General features: G+C 34.6%; 1 protein-coding gene across 3 annotated transcripts in view; it reads left to right on the top strand.

The window, feature by feature from the left end:
• Positions 1-20,292, top strand: part of SPATA17 (spermatogenesis associated 17) — a 205,295-nt gene that overhangs the window by 88,236 nt on the left and 96,767 nt on the right. For all 3 annotated transcript variants that reach the window (XM_072814590.1, XM_072814589.1, XM_072814591.1), the window contains exons 7-8: positions 8,628-8,831; positions 15,415-15,563. In XM_072814590.1, coding sequence (XP_072670691.1) covers positions 8,628-8,831; positions 15,415-15,563 — 353 coding nt within the window. The remainder of the gene's footprint in view (positions 1-8,627; positions 8,832-15,414; positions 15,564-20,292) is intronic.

Genomic DNA, 20,292 nt, shown 5'->3' with positions numbered 1-20,292 from the left:
GAAAATAGTAGGTTTCCAGTGGGGGAGAGGGGTGGTATATAATGGAAGATTTGGGGTGGGTGATGGTCATAAAAACATGCCTTACTATTTTCTTAGATCATTCAGACTTCATTAGTATGTATAATAAGCCAGCACAGAATGTGTAGAAATTGTGTGTTAGAGGCATCGCAATAGGGAGTTGTTAGATCAATGTGAAACTAACTGGGTGTCCAATCTCACTGCTCTATTCAGAATAACTCTTGCTAAGGTCACCCAGGAATCTCCTAACTATAAATCCACAGGATTCCGGGAGATTTGCACATTGCTCATCAAACTTGTGGTGTTGGAACTTCCTTTGGCCTTGGTGACACAATGGTCAGCCTTTTCTTCTATTATTTGGTCATTTCTTCTCAGTCTTCTTCAATATTTATTCAATAGTGCTCAGTGTGTGTCTTTACTGTGATATTATATAGGACTATTTATAGTTCTTTAATATCAAAGTTCTTTAAGGTTTCTGTTCCTTTGAACATCTTCCTGTTTTCTGGGAACACCCTCACTCACCATACACACCAGATAACATCCCTTCTCTTCTTTCATATTGTCCAACTACCAGCCATCCTAACCCCACAGAATGGTCTGTTCTCAGTATGGGTATATATACCAATGCTCATTTATAAAGAAATAATTACTTATAAGCTGTCAACAATATAACTCAAATGGAAAATCAGGAATCCAGGCCAAATCTGGAGAGAGTGCCAAGGTAGCAGATAGAGGAGGGGGGTAGGTAAATCAAGCTGTATTGGGGGGAGTGGTAGGGGGGTTGCTAAGTGTTAGGGAAAGGAACAGGCCTAGAAAGATTTCCTAAGAACATAAGCAACTTTCATCCAGTCCTTGTAGGGATCAGAAGAATAGTGACTTGACATTTACAGAGAAAAAGATACAGGAAAGGTTTAGTGGGGAAGATTTCCCAAAGTCTTTTACGTGGAATCTTCTCTCAGATACTCTTTCAAAATACAATATAGTTAAAGGGAAACCTTGACTGAGGGGGAGAAATGTTCTCTGGGTCCCAAGATTCTCTGACTCATCATAATATTGCTATATTTTAGAAGACTCGAATCAGTCTCCACTTCTTTTTCTTTCCTCACATTCAGTGAATTATGATGTGATTTGTGCCACAAGAACACAATTTGCTTCTGTGGAGGTCACCTGTCACCTTCTAATTACCATGCCAGTTGTGCATTCTTTGTCCTCATGCTGTTCCACCTTTCCTGAGCTTCTGACACTGCTGACCTCTTTCATGAAACCATCTTCTCCCTTGTGTGCTGCCTCTCCTCCCTCACTGTTTGCTCTTTTGAGTGTCCTTCATGGGCTTCTCTTCTCCCACTTATTTTTTTATATGTACACACTCCTAAGACTGTTCCCCTGAATTCCCTACATGCTATCCTTCCGTGACCCCATCCATTTTCAGACCTTCTGCTATTTTTATTCAGAAAACACTCCAGTCGTTAACTGTGACCGCTTTCCCAAGTTCCAGACCTACTATATTACAACTATACACTGGACCTTTCAACCTGGAATTTTGGGAAGCTCAATTCTAACTCCAAAACAGGTAGTAATATTCCTGCATAACTGCTCCTCTTTTTACCTTCTCTGCTGGGGTTCTAAGCCCAAGGTTTTTTTTTGTTTTGTTTTGTTTGTTTGTTTTTTTGTTTTTTTAAGCCCAAGTTTTTCTGTAAGTCCACATTCTCTATGTTCTTCAGATTCTGTTTCTATAGAATGCTCCCTGTCCATGTCATTCTTCTTTTTCCACTGTTCTTTCTTCTTACCTTTCAGTAAGCAGTCTTCACCTCCTTTACAGACTTTGGGTTTATATCACTTATTCACATAAGCATAGATTGATTGTCTATTCTGAGCCAGGTATTGAGATATGCACTGTTCCATGTTTTTTCACCTCTCTGGTATAGATTCCCAGGAATGGAATTGTTGTGTTATATACTAAGCAAGTGCTTAACTATTTTTATAGGCTTTTAAAAATTTGAGCAATTTTGGGTTCATAACAAATTTGGCAAGGGTGTTGCCATATATTTTTTACATCCATATATCATTATTACGCAAAGTTTGTAGTTTACATTAGGGTTCACTCTGAGCGTCTTGTCTTGCTTGCATGGTTTTTGAGGAAGAGTTAGACGAAATTCTTATCTTCGCTCCTCTAAAGGTAAGGTGTTTGTCACCTCAGCCTCTCACAGGATATTCTTATCTTTGATTCTTTGACGTTTGAATATGATATGCCTCTGTATATGCTTGTGTGTTTTTTGTTATTTATTTTACCTGGTGTTCTCTGGGCTTCCTGGATATATGGTTTGGTTTGGTGTCCAATATTAATTTGGGAGAAATCTTCAGTCATTATTACTTCAAAAATGTCTTCTGTTCCTTTCTCTCTTCCTTCTTCTGGGTGTTCCCATTATGAGTATATATACCTTTTGTAGTTGTCCTGCCTTTCTTGGGTATTCTGTTATATATTTTTAACATTTATGTATTTTTATTTGAGAAAGAGAGATAGAGCGCAGCCCGGGTGGCTCAGCAGTTTAGCGCCTGCCTTCAGCCCAGGGCTTGATCCCGGGGTCCTGGGATCAAGTCGCACGTCAGGCTTCCTGCATGGAGCCTGCTTCTTCCTCTGCCTGTGTCTCTGCCTCTCTCTCTCTGCCTCTCATGAATAAAGAAATGAAATCTTAGAAAAAAAAAAAAAAGAGATAGAGAACTAGAATGGAAGGGGCAAAGGGAGAGGAAGACAGAATTTCAAGCAGACTACATGCTGAGTGCAGAGCCTAACTTGGGGCTCGATCCCACACTGTAAGATCAAGACCTGAGCCAAAAACCTAGATTTGGGTGTTTAACCGACTGTACCACCCAGGCACCCCTATTCTATTTTTATCAGATGTTTTTTTCTTTGCCTTTCCATTTTGGAAGTTTCTATTCTCTGAAGAACATTCAGAGGTTCTTTAATCAGCCACGTCCTGTCTACAAATAAATCCATCAAAAGCAATCTTTATTTCTATTATCATGTTTTTGATTCCCTCACATTTCTTTTTATTTCTTAGAAATTCCATGTCTCTGTTTTCATTGCCTACCTGTTCTTGCCTGCTGTCTACTTTATCCACTAGATCCCTTAACATATTAGTCATAGTTGTTTTAAATTTCTGTTTTGATAATTGCAATGTGCCTGCCATATCTGAGTCTGGTTCTGACGTTTGTTCTGTCTCTTTGAATTGTGGTTTTCACCTGTGTTTTCATGGAGTTGTTTCTGTAGGCTTTGTGCCCGAGTAGGGCCTGCTTCAGACTTCTTCCTGAGTTTACCTTCTAAAGCAGAATATGAAAATCAATAGATTCCTATTTTATGCAGATTAAAGTATAATTTGCAGCCTTCTAGAGTTTGGCCCCAATTTATCTTTATAAGCTCATCTCTGACAATAGCCTCATGTTTAAACTGACCAATGTAATATTCACTGAACAACTGTGTTTTCCTACAAATATATTTGTCTTTATCTTTACCCTTCTCCTAGCCTGGAATGCCTTTCTTCTCTTTTTATTGCCAAAATTCTATAGCTACCTTCAGAAGAAAGTCGGATACCTTTTCCACAGAGTTTTTAAAAGATGTATATACCTTTACTGCAGCCTCTGTTGTAAACCTCCTTTATAATAATAATTAGTGGTTATTTCCTGCAGGCTGGTTATGTTATTGTCAGTCACAAAATCACTCTCCTAACTTCCCCTCCCCAACCACTGAGAATGGCTTGGTAGAAGTGATCACTTTTTATTCGTCTGTACCCACCTTAGATCCAGTAAAGTGTTTCTAAGTTAGTAGATGCTTGAGTTGAATTACTATGATTGATTGAATTGAATTACTATATAGATGATAGTATTTTATTTAAATTTCATTGTTTTAAATCATATTTAATGAAATGTTTTAAACCATATTTAATGAAAATATTTTAAGATATGATAATAATGACTGGGATATCAAAATGATTTGTAAAAATCATTTGTTAAACTAAAGAACCCAGCTGCCTCTGAGATCTCCATTTAACATGACCCCACTATATACTTTGACTCAAAACGTTTAAAAAATTCAATTTCTTAACTGAGGTAACAGAAAAGCATGTGTAGTTGGTAATAGTTTTTTTTTTTTTCCTTTTTAAGTCTTGCTTTATATAGATAAGTTTTATACCAAATAGTTTCCTTGTGAATCCCAAATGTTTGCATGAAATTCTTATTCCTTCTGGGGTACTATATCTGAGGGTTAACATGACTGTTGTCTGAAATGCATGTGGAAGCATAACTGCTGTAGTGAGAAATGACCATGTTTCCTTTTAGTTCTCAGCAAGAGTAATTGAATGTAGAATATCTTACTAAACACTGGACTGTGACAGTGTGTTAACACTCTGACTATCTCCTAACAGCAGGGCAATTATTTGCTGAGTGGGATTTTTATAAATCCCCTGGCACTAGTATGTCCTGATAATTATGATGAAGTGTGTTGGTCAGTGTTGATTCAGCAGAACCTACCCTCACAAATACTTCATTCACAGTTCTCTGGCCCACTTTGACTTTCCTCGTTAGTAGAGTTCTTTACTGCTCTTCTGTGCTGACTTAGTGTCTAATTTTAAAAATAATTTTGATTAGAGCTTAGATCCTGAACATACTTTAATCAGCACTCCCCATTCCTTAAAACTGTGTATCTCTCCCAGTATTCACAAATTCTGAATCCTGGTGCAAGAAAATACTTTCTGATTTTGTTCCTTTGTGTGGCAATCAGCAACTCCTGTTTGCTGTGTTATTGTCATTTGCAAAGGTAAAACTTGAACTCTCCCACCTATCCCATGTACTTTCTAGTTCTTCATTCCTGAGTGAGCCATTACTTTCAAATTATGAGAGATTATTTTTTCTCATATGGTAAAATATGAAATTCAAAGACTAACCATTGTCCTTTGGGAATTACAGGTGTACAAAATCATGTTTTAAATTCTTTCTATTTTATGGCAACTTGTTTTAAAAGTAAGCCTCAATAACAAAGAGAAGAGGGGAGAATTAGAATATAGCTTCCCCCAGGCAGTTACAAAATGAAGGTCTGTGTCTGAGTGGAAAATTCACCCTGAAAAACAATCATAAAAACATTCTCCCTGAAATAAAACAGTAGATGCTCCAGATCCACCATCCATTTGTTTTGAAACCAATTGCGTTTGTAAAATACTTTCCCGTACAATACTTATAAGTCTAAAGAATAAAACCTGAGAAGAAAAGAGCAACTGATAGATTGTTAGAAATATGGAATGGTTCAAAATATTAATGTAATGCTAAGGGTGACTGGGTAACAAATGGTACATTTGCTCGTTGCTCAACCTGACATAATTAATATTCCAGGTCATGCTTAAGTTCCCATGATGGAAAGTCTGAAGGGGGGAATTCAAGAAAAATATATATCTATTATATAACTCATTGCCTTTTTTTTTTTTTTCTCCTTTTGACGAGTCAGAATCATAGCCTTTAAAAAAAATCAGTGCTTTCACACCTCATTTGCCGTATTCACCACTGGGCCACCAGTCAGCAGCCCAGCCTGATGCAAGGAGGTCAGTAAGAAGCTATTAGCAGAGTCCTCTCCCGAGATTTCTTGGGTCTTATTGAGTTGAATGTTAGCATGACAGTACTGCAAATAACTCAGTTGTAGGCTTTTTTTTTTTTTTAAACAGTTAGCACAGATTTCCCCATAGTGTTGGTCACTCTAGAAAATTATTGCAGAAAATGAAGTCCCAAAAGCTAGCTTGGCAGTAGCCCTTCTAAGTTGTGAAAAATGTGAAAACTGAAAAATATGTCATGGTCCCTTAGGATTAACTTTGTCTTTTGTGACTCATAGTAATATTTTTAAAAATCGACAACAAACCATTATTCACAAGTGGCTTACAAATTATGAAATGTAGCAATTGAGACAATAGTAAGTTAAGGTGGTTTTATTTACTTAAAGAAGCAATAGTAAATGCATTCTATATCAATATAAATAAGTAGGGTATTTGCTTGCAGTAGGGATGAAGGGAGGGCTGGACTGTTTTCATTGACGCTAAGTTAGCAAATGTATTAAATTAATTTCTAAAATAACTGACACCTTGAAGATTTTAAATGATACATTTTAAATTCAATTAAAATATATTTTCTACCTATATTTGATTTAAATTGCAAAGAGAATACACATGAGGAGGTCTCCATATAGGTTGCAAAATATAATTTAAGAAAGCTATCATGTCTACTGATCTATTTGCATTTCCCATCTAGCCTATGTATACATGTGCATGCAAATGTGGAAGGAGACCAAAGAAGATTTCTAATGGGGTAAAGTTAATGGCTGGTAGCACTTATTCAAGTAGATAGATATTTTTAACTGATAAATTATAATCTAGTTAAATTATATGTATTTTACTATTTTAATCTGCAAGATTGTGGAAATGATTAACAGACTTAAGTCAGCTAGATCATCACTAAATAGAATGGCATTCTCTTATCTTTTTCATAGACTATGGAGATTTTGTTTTATTTATGTCAAAATAGTCTTTTGATGTAATACTTATTGGTTTTCTTCTCATTACAGTTGATAGATTTTCATTAGAGAAATTTGCCCTAAAAATTGTCTTAAAAATTATCACCCACTTAAAAATTATACTAGAAACTATTTTAAATATATGCGTCCATACTGTCTTTTATTAACATCATTTAAACTGTTTATAAATCTACCTTGTTTGATATTTAGTATAATAGTAAAAGAGTGTTAGCATGACATTAAATATGGCTTATACAATTGCCTGTAATGTTTCAGCACCTTTTTTTTTTGTATAAATTATATAGGGAAAAATAACCCAAAGAAAACCTAGTTCACAATTTTTTTTTAAGATATCTAAGTATATTTACATTGGCTTTGTTTAATCTAGTAAAATTCAGCTTTAACACAGGAACAGTTGAGTTGGAGGTGAGTCAAATGGGTCTTTGATAATTTAGTTCTAGATCACAGTGTGTTTGAAAGCACAGCAAAACTGATACATTAAGAAAGATAAGAAGAAAGATAAGAAGGGTATAATCTATAATTCTTTGAAAGAAGTTGGTAAGATTTTGAAATAAACCTCCAACATTTTACTGAGATCTTGATGTGGCTTTGGAAAACAAGAGTAAAATAGAGGCTTCACAGGCCCTTCTGCTGAGTACATTGTTTTTGAGTATCTATTTTGTGCTGAGTTCTCACAAGGCCAAGCAGATACAAAATACCTAAAACAGAGGCCCTGTACTTCAGCTGCTTGTGACAGAGTTGTTCCCAGGCTATTACTGTAGCATTAGGGATAGGACACTGAATCTACCTCCATTGGTATTAGATAAAGGTTAATACTTAGTTGAAAAATTAGGCTGGAAATATAAAATATTCTAAGGTAGTTTTTCAAAGACAACAATCTTAAGTAATCATAATACTTTGGAACTACTGATTCTATCAATAAATATAGTGACCAGAAAAATTTATGCATATAATAAGAGAATCACATTTTAGAAAAAATATGTGGGTTTAATGGATACATTCTTTACATTAGTACAGAGTTTCTAAACAGAAACCAAATAAGTCATACTATCCTTTAAAATATAACTTCTCTGGGGCTCTGGGTATTCAGTCAGTGAATGGTCAGCTATTAACTCAGGTCATGATCCTACGGTCCTGGGATGGAGCCCCACTTAGGCTCCCTGCTCAGTGGGAAGTCTGCTACTCCTTCTCCTTCTCCCCCTCACAAATAAATACATTTTAAAATCTTTTTAAAAAGCAAAAAATAAAAATTTTTCCTTATAACTAACGGATTTGTAAATATCAAGAGTCTCAAAATATGGTTCTATGCCATTTGTGTCTAAATACCATTGAATTTTCAGAAAATGAGTATCTGCTAAACTTGAATTTAACATTTGTTATACATACATCTGTTGAACCTCTGTTGCATAACAGGTGCTGTGCTAACAGAGTTGACCTTTGATACAGTGTGTGACAAGATCAATGACAGAACACTAAGGGTAATATGACGCTACAGAAATACAGCACCTAATATAAAATACCAGTTTGATTATTATTTTAAAGTAAAGAACTTGAAATAGCTGCTATTAAATGCATAATCATTAAAACAATCAAGTATTTATTGAGTGCATATTTTGTGCCTGAAACTGGTTCAAGCATCACATATTTGAGTTTGTGTGAGTGAATGTGTGAGTTACAGGTGTGATTAAATATACATATACATAGTTAATGGGTAGAAGACAGAAAGAATGACTTAAGGCCCTTCTGTTATTTTTTCTTAAATACAGATATATACAATATGCCATATATGCCAGGTAGAAGCTATAGCTCAGTGGGTTTTTAACATCTTTAGTCTTTAACTATGAATAATTCTGTAATTGTTGGTCTGGAGTGTAGACAAAGTGAGTATTTTATAATCTTAGATGAATCTAGCCAGCCTCCAGGTAAGAACTAGAGTTCTACTTAAAAATACTCCTTAAACATATGAAAATTTTTATGATACAACTTCATCTTCCTTTTATTTCATATGAAAGCTAAGGATAAAAATTATGTTCTTTTTCTTTAGATTCCAGGTATATACAATTCGCCGTTCAGAAAAGATCCTGATCCATGGGAGCTGAGGTTACAAAAAGCAAAGCCTTTAACATGCCACAGGCCCAAAGTTAAGCAGAAGCGCTACATCAGCCTTAGCAGTTGGCTGGCTTGTACGAGTGCCCGTTCCTTTCCTCGTTCGGAAATTCTCCCACCCATTGATAGGAAACGATGTCAGGTACTCATTGATTATATTCTCGCTTTTTTTAAAGAAAAGGTTATTGTTGTTTCATCTTTGTGACAAGAAAAGAGTAATTTTTTATGGAATTGAATTGTAAATAATAAATACAAAGTGTTTTAAAATATATATGGGGGAAGTAATCAAATAATTCTATGGTACTGAATTTTATTTCAAATAACACATAAGATTTTTGGCTAGGATCTAGCCTTTTTCTTTAAAAACATTGTTATAATGGTACTTGTTACAATGTGTTGCTAGAAAAATAGGACATATTATCAACTTTAACTTCTCATCTGATGATTCATATATTTATATATAATTGTAAGTGTAATTTAAAAGTATAAGTTGAGAGAATTATAGAGGATCCAAAACAATGCAAAACTCAGGCAGAGACAAAACGAAAAAACAAAAAACAAAAAACCCTCTTCCCTGTAGATTGCTTTAGAGCTAGATTGACAAATGGCTTCCTAAGGTGGAGTGGGATGTGTTTGTTGGGTGATGATGGTCACTGTCCTGAAAGCCCCAGAGAGGAACAGTCCTATCATCCCCATCCATACTTAATCTGGAATAGACAACTGCCACCAGGGCTCATGAACCTACATTTGGGTTGATTTTGGTTCACATAGCCAGATTCTCAGAACTCCCACCTAGTAGTTCCCTAGGCTTTCCTCTGTATATCTTTGGTTATGTAATAAATGACTTCAAAACTTGATGGCTTAAACCAACACATGTTTCTTATCTCACAGTTTCTGTGGGTCAGTGCTGTAGTTACAGCTTAGGTAAGTGCCTCTAACTCAAGATCTGGCATGAAGTTGCAGTCAAGGTGCCAGGCAAGGCTGTGATTTCATGTTAAAATTGAGCTGTAGCGAAGAGCAAGAGGAAGAGAAGATCCTCTCCTGAGGTCATTCATATGGTTGCTTATTTTTATACCTCAGCCTCTCCTCTCATTGGCCTCTCTATAGAGCTGCCCCACTGGCTGCTGGCTTCCCTCAGGGGAGAGATCTACCAGAGAGAGAGTTCTCAAAACAGAAGCCGTAGCCTTTTTATGACCTTATGTCACAAGTGACCTCCCATTACTTCTACCATATTTTATTTTTTAGAAGTGAATAAGTCCAGTCCACACAAGGACTTGAATCCCAGAAAGTGGAATCATTGGAGGCCATCCTAGAGATGGCTTCTCACACCCCCAGCTATTTCATCAACTTGCAAGAAGACAACCTCTCTATGCCATAAAGTAATTTCCCACCTTGCTGTAATTATTTGTAATGTTATAAAGTCACTTTCTCTAAGTGGGTCTTTTATTCCCTTTATTTGTGCATTTTTTTGCTCTCTTAAAGCTACTAACTTTATAACTGATACTATTTTTTTTAAATACTATTAACTGATGTCTTATACTCTTATTATAGATAGATGTGTAAAAAAAAGAAAATCTATCCAAAAAAACATAGAAGCTGAAAGTGCTCCCTCTTTCTGAAATAAAGTGTCAGGGAGGGGAGAGTTGAGCAAGGGGACAAAAAAGAGATAATTGGAAAAATTTCAGTTTATTTTGGGACATATCTACAGAGTGTTTTCACTATTCTTTTCAAAATGTAGGTTATGCCAATATTCTAATAAAGGCACTTAAATAGTAACTAAATTTTTACCATTTGAATTATGCATATTACTATTTCAGTTGATGCAAGAAATGATTTTACATGATACCATCAGAATAAGCAATTCAATTTACTATTCTATAAAGAAGATAATTCTAGTATCTCCATTGCTTGTGTATTAAGTGTCCAATGATTGCTAATCATTGTATATTTGAATATTTAATAATCCATATTTTATGCTAGGGTCAATGAGATGGCTCTTTGTAATACATAGAATTCATAGAGTAATTCTGAATGCAACTTCTTAGGAAATGGGAAAAATGATATGGTATTGATAAGATACAGGCATATAAATATTTCTGAGTTGGAAACACTCTAGAAGTCATCCGAACCAAACTGCTACACTGTATAATCTCAGTGTTAACTGTATACATTTAATATGATTTTATGTGTTTTATAATACTGATATTTCATATTAACTTTACTGCTTTGCTTTTTTATACTTTTATAATATGGCTTATTTTATACTAGTTTGTATTCACTCTTCATCTCTATTAATGTATTTTTCTCAATACAGCTCTTTTAGTACTTTACCTATCTTCCCTCCCATAGCATTCTATTTATACATGTATGTATTCAGTATTTACAGAATGCATGTGAAAGATATAATATACTCCTATAACTATATATAAGATATATGTGAATAATATATGTGGAAATTTTTATATTTATATAATATATATGTAAAAATGGCTATATATTTACATGGAAGATGTATGCATAAGTATTTATATAATAAATATAGTAATTAAATAAATATATAAATACATGTGGGGAAAAAAGATATATGTGAGGTGTTTTCCAACACCAACAACTAATTCTCTGATTCTCTGAATACCATTTGGTGTCCAACAATTCAAGCCAGTTCTAACACCAACTACTAGGAGTTTATGCAGACTCTGTAGCTTAAGGGCTCAACCCCACAAAACTGTTTTTCACTTCACACATCAGTAGCAATTTCTGGGTCTCCTGTACTTCTTACCGAACTGGCTATAAATTGAGGAGTCCCATGACCCCATCCTAAGGTTTGATAATTTGCTAGAACAGTTCACAGAAGTAGGGAAGACATTTTATTTACATTTACTGCGTCATTACAAGGGATGCAAATAAACATCCCAGGTGAAGAAGAACACAGAGTGCAGTCTGAAAGGTCCAAGGTGCACAGGCTTCTCTTCCTGTGGAGTTAGGCTGCGCCACTCTCCCAGCATATAGATGTGTGCACTAGTTGAGAAGCTCATCAAATCTCCTTGTGTAAGAGTTTTATAAAGCTCAGTCTTGAACTCCATTACCTTTCCCTGGAGATCAGAAGTGGGACTGGAAATGTCAACCTTCTAATTCTTTGGTCTTTCTGGTGACCAGTTTCATCAAGAGGTTACTAGGGGCCCAACCTAAATTACCTCATTAGCATAATTTCAGGTGTAACCTTGTTATCAATAACAAAGGCATCCCATCACTCAGGAAATTCCAAGCATTTTAGGAGCTCTCTATGCCAGAAATCAGTGACAAAAGCCATAAGATATGTATTTCTTATTATACCACAATAGTATATATATGAAGACACAAAGAAAACATATATATATATTCATATAACGATATATATGTTTATATATAGAATATACATGTATATGGAAATTTATATATGTATATGTGTATACATATGCACATATTTGCATATATATACATACATGTGTGTATACATACACATACACACTCATAAATGGCCTTTGTCTAGCCTACCACAAAGTAATGATCCTTGCTAATTTTCTTTTCCTTTTCTACTCCCTTCTTTCTTCCTTTTTCTCTCTTCCCTTTATTCATTTTCTCTTTCCTGATTTCCCTGTCTCCTTCATTCCTATCCCTGGTCTTCCTCTCTCCACTCCATACCATTTTCTCTTCTCTTTCTTTCTTTCCTTCTTTTTCTTCCCTTCCTTCCCATTCTTCCTCAGCCCGTCATTTCATCCCACCTTGTCTCTCAGCTTCCTTTGGTTTCTTGCCTCACTTCCTTTCCGTCTTTCTTTTCTTCTTTCCATTCTTTTTTTCACAGAATGGGATTTTTAATGTTGTGGTTTTATTGAACTGAACCATATTTCCTCTATATTACTTGATAATATTAAAGGTACATACATCATTAGGGAGATTTAAGGTTATATATGCTATACTCCAGATGGTAATATTTATACTCTGATGGTCTGTCTGTACTTGGGAGGTATATTTCTTAAATGTATGAGAAAATCCTGGGAATTTAAAACATAATTTCATTATTATTTAAGCTTTGAGAAAAATTTTAAAATGCAAGATGACTATAAAGTAACATGGTTATTAAAAATATAGAATAACATATGAGGTACTTGGGTGTCTCAGCAGTTGAGCATCTGCTTTTGGCTCAGGTTGTGATCGCGGGGTCCTGGGATCGAGTCTCTCATTGGGCTCCCCTCAGGGAGCCTGCTTCTCCCACTGCCTATGTCTCTGCCTCTCTCTCTGTGTCTCTCATGAATAAATAAATAAAATCTTTGAAAAAATATAGAACATAAATATATTTGACTCTCGTAATTGGGATTTGGTTGGACAAAGTCAAACTTTGGAAAACGATAAGTGTCAAAGAAGACTTATAGATTCAAGTTGAGTCTGGGCACTATAGGGATTAATATCTGGAAATGAGTACACTTAGTGGATAATGAAGTTTGAAACTGTGTCCAAAATCACAAAAGCCCCATGTCACTACAGGTATGATCAGTATAAGTGATCACTTGAGATCTAAAAGGCAGTCCTATCAACAGAAATGCAAATTTACAGAAATTTTGGCATAGATGAAGCTTGACAGGAAATGTCATTTGCTAATTAGGGAGAAGTTCTGTTGAGCTCAGAGGCAAGACACTTGTCTAAGTGCCTAAGATATAAATGTATGGACCGGACACTGAGAGATATAGAGAGATGGATGTGATTATAAGAGAATTAGGGTCACAAAGATTATACTGAATCCACCAAGAGGACTGGGTCTATTTTTATTCTAAATTTTTCTGCTTGAATAGGGCTTCACCTTTTCATTTCCTGGTCTCTTCAGAAATAGTAAGTTCCAGAACAAGTAATGGGGTAAGTCTACAAATGGATATGTGTTATTTTGATACACCAACAAAGAAGGTAGGGCTTGGGCACTTAGAAGACCAAGTGAGTGGTCTTGTGAATGCTGGTCCCTTCGGAGTCCTAGCCTTGTGGATTTTCTCATGTATTTGATGCTGCTATTGTTCAAAACCTTTTCCAAACTTCTCTTGAAACCAATAATGAAAATAAAGCCAGGGGTATCATTTGTGAATGTTTAGTATGTTCTCAGTACAAAGCTAAAAGTGTTATTACATTGTCTTATGTATCTTAAGAGCACTTTTGTGAGATAGTTATTATTCTATCTTATGTATAAGGAAAAAAGGTCTAAAGAAGTAATTTCCCCCTGATAACACAACTATGCATTAATTTTAAACCATAGAATTTCTCAAAGTAAAACATTAAAAATCTGTAAAAAAAAAAAAATATCCCCATTCGATTTCTTAATAGTGAACCTGGAATCATGTTACTGTATCTTTAAAAAGTAAAGTTCCAATAAAAATCCATTAACTACTTTCAAATATAGCAATCCTCCTGTCCAGCTGTGAAAAGTACTAGATGATACTTATTTGCCATTTGTGTTATTTACGGTCCATGACTTTTATGGTAACTGGTTCCTATTATTGGTTTCTATTAATGTAAAACATAAGTGAACATAAATGAGGCGTGAATCATTTCTTTTTATTAGCCCCACAGTCTTCACTCAGTGCTTGCAGTAACTCCAGCTGTGTCTTGTTAGTGATAACCTATTTAAAGAAGAGATCTTAAAGGATAAGGAATATGATTAGGAATCTTTGTCCATCTTATATCACTTCTGTCCTGTACAACAGTAGTGGTGAAAAAAGAAAGCAGTATGTAATTAATGACATAGCAAAATCTGGAGCCACCTTTGATTTGTATTGTGTTTAATATGATACTAATTACACAACCAGTGGATTCTAGTAATTAGTATAAGTAACTACTAATTTAAAGGTATGATATGTTATAAAGCACTTTTCACTGTTGCAGTTTATGGACTTTGTATTTGTGTCATTAGATGGTTGCTATTGTATCAGAGTTATTATGTAATAGAACTTAGAATTTTAAGTAAAGAACACTTAAATTAATTAAAATTATGGTCCTCTGTTTTGGAGGGTCACCAGTTATATATGAGGTGCGGCATTCACTTAAAAGCTTTATTTTAATGAAAAAAACACTTGCTATCCTATTTCAATTGATAGGAAGTCTTTTTGAAAGCAAGGCTCAGAATCTTTTCTAATATTTTTATTTTTATTTTTTTAAGATTTTATTTATTTATTCATAGAGACACAGAGAGAGAGAGAGAGAGAGAGAGAGAGAGGCAGAGACACAGGCAGAGGTAGAAGCAGGCTCCATGCAGGGAGCCCAATGTGGGACTCGATCCAGGATCTCCAGGATCACGCCCTGGGCTGCAGGCGGCGCTAAACCGCTGCGCCACCGGGGCTGCCCTCTAATATTTTTATTTACTAAAAAAGGGAGAAAAATTTTTTTCAGTTATCAGAAGAAACATGTTTCTTTTTTAATTAGAAAACAAAGCAACACAACTATAAATTTAACAGTTTTAGCATGAAAAGTCTTTTGATGTAAGTAGGCAAAATTCTGGCTAATTTAAAATATTTTAATATAATCACTTCACTGTGGCAACATTTCTTGAAGACGATATTTGATGTAATTTCTAATTCAGAGAACAGCTTGTTCTTTAAAAGCAATTTGGTAAACGAGGTATACTTTGTAGATGTTTAGCACTCTTAGTCATCAATAATATGACAAAAAAATCTTCCACAATTAAAGATTTCCTCATTCTTTCTTGTCAGGGGCCATTCCGTGACATCACTGAAGTATTGGAACAGCGCTACAAGCCTTTGGAGCCAACGTTGCGAGTGGCAGAACCAATCGATGAGTTAAAGGTGGCCAGAGAGGAGCTCCGAAGACAGGAATGGATGCGCAATGTAAATGACAATATGTGAGTTCTTAGCATAAAAAAATTAGCTGTAGCCTGTTTGGTGCCATAATGACTTAATATTTTGTTTTTCCTGATGTTGTAGAGAATCTTCTATTCGTGAGAAAAGGTAGTGCCACCCTTGACCTATTCAAAAGCAACCATTTTTCAATATGCAAATATGCCATTTACTTATGTATATATTTTTATATATATTATGCACATATATAAATATATATACATATATATGCACATTTATATGTATAAATAGATGTACATTTATCTTATATATACATTCATATGTAATATATATTATATTTAACATTTAGTTTCAAATTAATTAAATGGTAATATTCACTTAATTTAATATTAATACTAAATTTAACATTAATATTTAATTTAAAATTAATATTGAATAAATATTGTATTAATATATAAGCTATGATATTATGTAATATGTAAATGTAGTATGTCCATATTATATAAAGGCATATATAAACATTTATAAATCTGTATATATATGTGTGTGTGTTAAATATATAACTACTCAAAGAAAAAGAAAAGAATGAATGGCATTTTGAGGGCATAAGTGACTATATCTATGCATCTGTGAAAATAATTACCTTAATTATCTGGTAAAAGCCTGTGATACTTCTAAAATAAGATCCAACAGAACAAAACCATTTCCCTTAATGTGGACTAAATTTAATTTGGAAACATTGATATACATTTAATAAATCAGGTGCAGTGAAAGAGGTTAGCGTCTTTACTACTGAGGAAGATGACTGAAAAAGGAAGATCTAATAGCATATGCAATTTAAAATTATTTTATTAGCCTCACTAATTTGGGTCTCAATTCATACATCTTTCTCCAAATTACTTCCTTTCTCTTAAGTCATTTGTCATCAATATAGTCGTATGTAATTTATAAATAGACCATTTAAAATCTAGAATGGCTTTTTAAAAATTTTTATTATTGTCCTATCATATCCTGTAATTATCTTTGTATTGTGCCAATAATAATTCTTTAATATTATGTATATTCTAAATAATAAGATAATTATATTATTCTAATATAAATTATAATTATGTGAGAATTATAATATAAAATATAAATTATTGTATAAGCCAACATATAAACTATTTTTACATAATATAATATATACTAGCCATCATAGTATAAGTGTTACATAATATAATTCAAAAATACATTGCAAAGTATGTTTTATTATGTAAAGAAACTAGAATTACCTCTCATCCAACACAGTGTATTTTGGATCATTTTATCAATCAGGAAGGATATATAATGTGCCTTATTTTAATAATCCATTTATTTTTTTTAAAGATTTCATTTATTTATTCATGAGAGACACAGAAAAAGAGAGAAGCAGAGACACATGCAGGGAGCCTCATGTGGGACTCCATCCTGGGACTCCAGGATCACGCCCTGGGCCAAAGGCAGGCGCTAAACCACTGAGCCACCCAGGGATCCCCCTAATCATCCATTTTTGAAGAGTCTTTTCAAAACTAAAAATTTTCACACAAACTCAGATGACAGATAAAATTGGCATGCATCTCAAGTAATTTTTATAAATTTTTTACATTATACCAATTACTTGATGTGAAATAATTAGCTACAGAGTATTCCATTGCTTCTTTCAGTACATGACAGTAACCCAACGTATGATGAATAAGAAAACAAATAGTGTTTATTTCCAGTTGGTTTAGGGGAGCTAAATTTGTTTTATGAAAGAGATTATAGATTAATGCTGCTCAGATTTAGCAAAATATGCAATTTAGTGATGAATATCTGAAGAGTTTTCAATGATGCAAAGGTTTATGAAATAATAAGGCTAATTCCTCAAATAATTGGCCACATTGATATTTCTACAGAAATCGCTATGTATCAAAGATACTGAAGTATCCTTTCTCAGTATTTTCCTTGATAAGCCTAGAAGGATGAATTATCAATATTGTCCCTAAAGAAAGATGTTCCATTTGTACTTTCCATGGAATACTTGTAAATATATTCAATCTATGTGGGTACCACGCTGATAACCCTTTACCCTGAAGCTTTCAGATTGAAAAGTGCTTCCAGGATTATCAACCAATCAGGAACAAATCCAGTTGGAATACTCAAATTACTTAAAGGTTTGAATCAACCTTTTTTTTTTTTTTTTTTTTAGCAAAGGGTCTTAGCAACTAGCCTATAGATAATTACTTTTTTTTTTTTTTTGAGAATTGAAACAGTGATATATTGTAGATTCTTCTAAAACCATTTTAGTTTTCTTTTTTTTTTTTTTTTAAAGATTTTATTTATTTATTCATGAGAGACACACAGAGAGAAAGAGGCAAAGACACAGGCAGAGGGAGAAGCAGGCTCCATGCAAGGAGCCCGACATGGGACTCCATCCCGGGTCTCCAGGATCATGCCCTGGGCTGGAGGCAGCACTAAACCGCTGAGCCACCGGGCTGTCCCCATTTTAGCTTTCATATACTGTATGGAATAATTGTATCTTGTGAGGCAAAAGAAGTGTTAGAAATTTAGGTTCTATAACTTTACTGATAATAATTCTGTATAGAAATTATGAAAAACAATATTCCTTTACCATAGAGATGCATAATTTTTGAATGCAGACAGTCCTATCTATTATGTTGAAGCCCAATCTTACTTCAGTATGGCCTCATCTTACTACATCTGCAACGGTCCTCTTGCCAAATAAAGTCACATTCTTTATGTTCTTTAAAATAAGCAAGAGAGTGGGATCATATTTTATACATTGAGTATTGATTACTAGAGCTTTGTTCTTTTTCTTAAAGAAACTCATTCCAGTTTCCACTTTTTCTTAAAGAAAATTATTTTCCTTATTCATCTATCTTTATGAAACCAGGAAATTAAATAAGCAATTAGTAAATAATTGCTGAGTAACCTTTATGTGAGAAATCACTCTCAACTAGATATTGTGAAAAATATAGAGAGGCACTTATTGATTCAACAAATGCTTGCATGTCTGGAATAGTTCTGGGCTCTTGAAATGTAGCAGTGAATAGAAGAGACAAACTCTCTGCTCTCATGAACTTCTATGCTTCTAGCTTTAAACCAAACCAGAAAACCTAATGAAGTTCTGAGTAAGAATTGGCATAGATAAGCACTTGAAAATCATCAAGTGTATATTAAAGACAGTAAGTGTCATGATTTATTTATTTATTTATTTATTTATTTATTTATTTATTTATTTTTTATGTAGCATTTGCTGTGATCTCTGTTGTTCTGGGAAGGTGGTTCTTCAAAGAAAAGGAACTGAATTGGTTCTGTGAAAGGTGGTTTAGATTTGATAAAGAAAAGAGAGAAGCAGATTGACAGTATAGAAAAAAAAAAAAAAATGGGATCCCTGGGTGGTGCAGCGGTTTGGCGCCTGCCTTTGGCCCAGGGCGCGATCCTGGAGACCCAGGATCGAGTCCCACGTCGGGCTCCCTGCATGGAGCCTGCTTCTCCCTCTGCCTGTGTCTCTGCCTCTCTCTCTCTCTCTCTCTCTCTGTGACTATCATAAATAAATAAAAATTAAAAAAGAAAAAGAAAAAAAAACGACAGTGAAAAAAGTTCACAAAACCATAAAAGTTCACAGAAACAATGAAAAAGACCACACTAATTTTCATGTGGGAAGCAATAGAAAGAAAAAGCGGATAAGGCTTCAAGGCCGAGGATAGAAGGGTTTATCTGTAAATAATGAAGAATTATTTAAGGTTTTTTTTTTTTTTTTTTTAAACAAAAAATGTGGGACGCCTGGGGGCCTCAGCGGTTGAGCGTCTGCCTTTGGCTCAGAGCATGATCCCGGGGTCCTGGGATCGAGTCCTCATGGGGCTCCCTGCATGGAGCTTGCCTCTCCCTCTGCCTGTATCTCTGCCTCTCTCTGTCTCTCTGTCTCTCTCTCTCTCTCTCTCTCTCTGTCTCTCATGCAATAAATAAATAAAATCTTTAAAAAATATATAAACATTCTAAATACAGAGAATATAATTATGCAGACTAGAACTGGATTCAAAATAAAATGGATTTAAGATCTTGCAGTAGAAGTCAGTGCCGGTCTATGTTCTGGGAGGCAAAATAACGTGCTCCTCCCCCACCCCAGAGTCTACAACCTAATATCAGGAACCTGTGAATATATTGTTACCTTCTATGATGAAGAGGACTTTGCTGATACGATTAAGAATATAAAAATGGAGGAAATTCTCCTAGATGATTTGGATGGGCTCAATGTAATCATTGAGGGTCCTTAAAAGTGGAGGAGGGAGGCAGAAAGAGATTGAAGACATGGAAGGTGGGAGTGATGTGACCTTGGGAAAGACAATTAAGGTTGGCTGTCTTTGAGGACAGAGTAGGGGCCACAACTGAGGAATACTATCAGCTTTCAGAAGCTGGGAGATGTAAAGAAATGAATTCTCCCATAGAATCTCCAGAAGCAATGCAGCCCTGCTAACACCCTAATTTTAGCCCAGTGAGACCCATTTCAGACTTCTGACCTCCAGAACCTTAAGATAATAAATTTGTATTCTTTAAGCCACTAAGTTTATGGCGGTATTATTAGAAGCAATAGAAAACTGATACAACTCATTCTTCAAATTGAGATACTACCTTGCTAGATCAGACTTTGGTGTTTAATTATAAATTTGAGCTAAACTTGAGGGAAATTTTTGGATTCCAAAGAATTTCAGATTCTTCTATAGGTTTAAGGTATTGACACTCAGAGTATTAAAA

This window comes from Canis lupus, chromosome 38 (genome assembly GCF_048164855.1).
Source record: "Canis lupus baileyi chromosome 38, mCanLup2.hap1, whole genome shotgun sequence".
Lineage (NCBI taxonomy): Eukaryota > Metazoa > Chordata > Mammalia > Carnivora > Canidae > Canis > Canis lupus.
The sequence above is the reverse complement of the archived record's forward strand: the minus strand, read 5'-3'. Positions and strand labels throughout refer to the sequence as shown.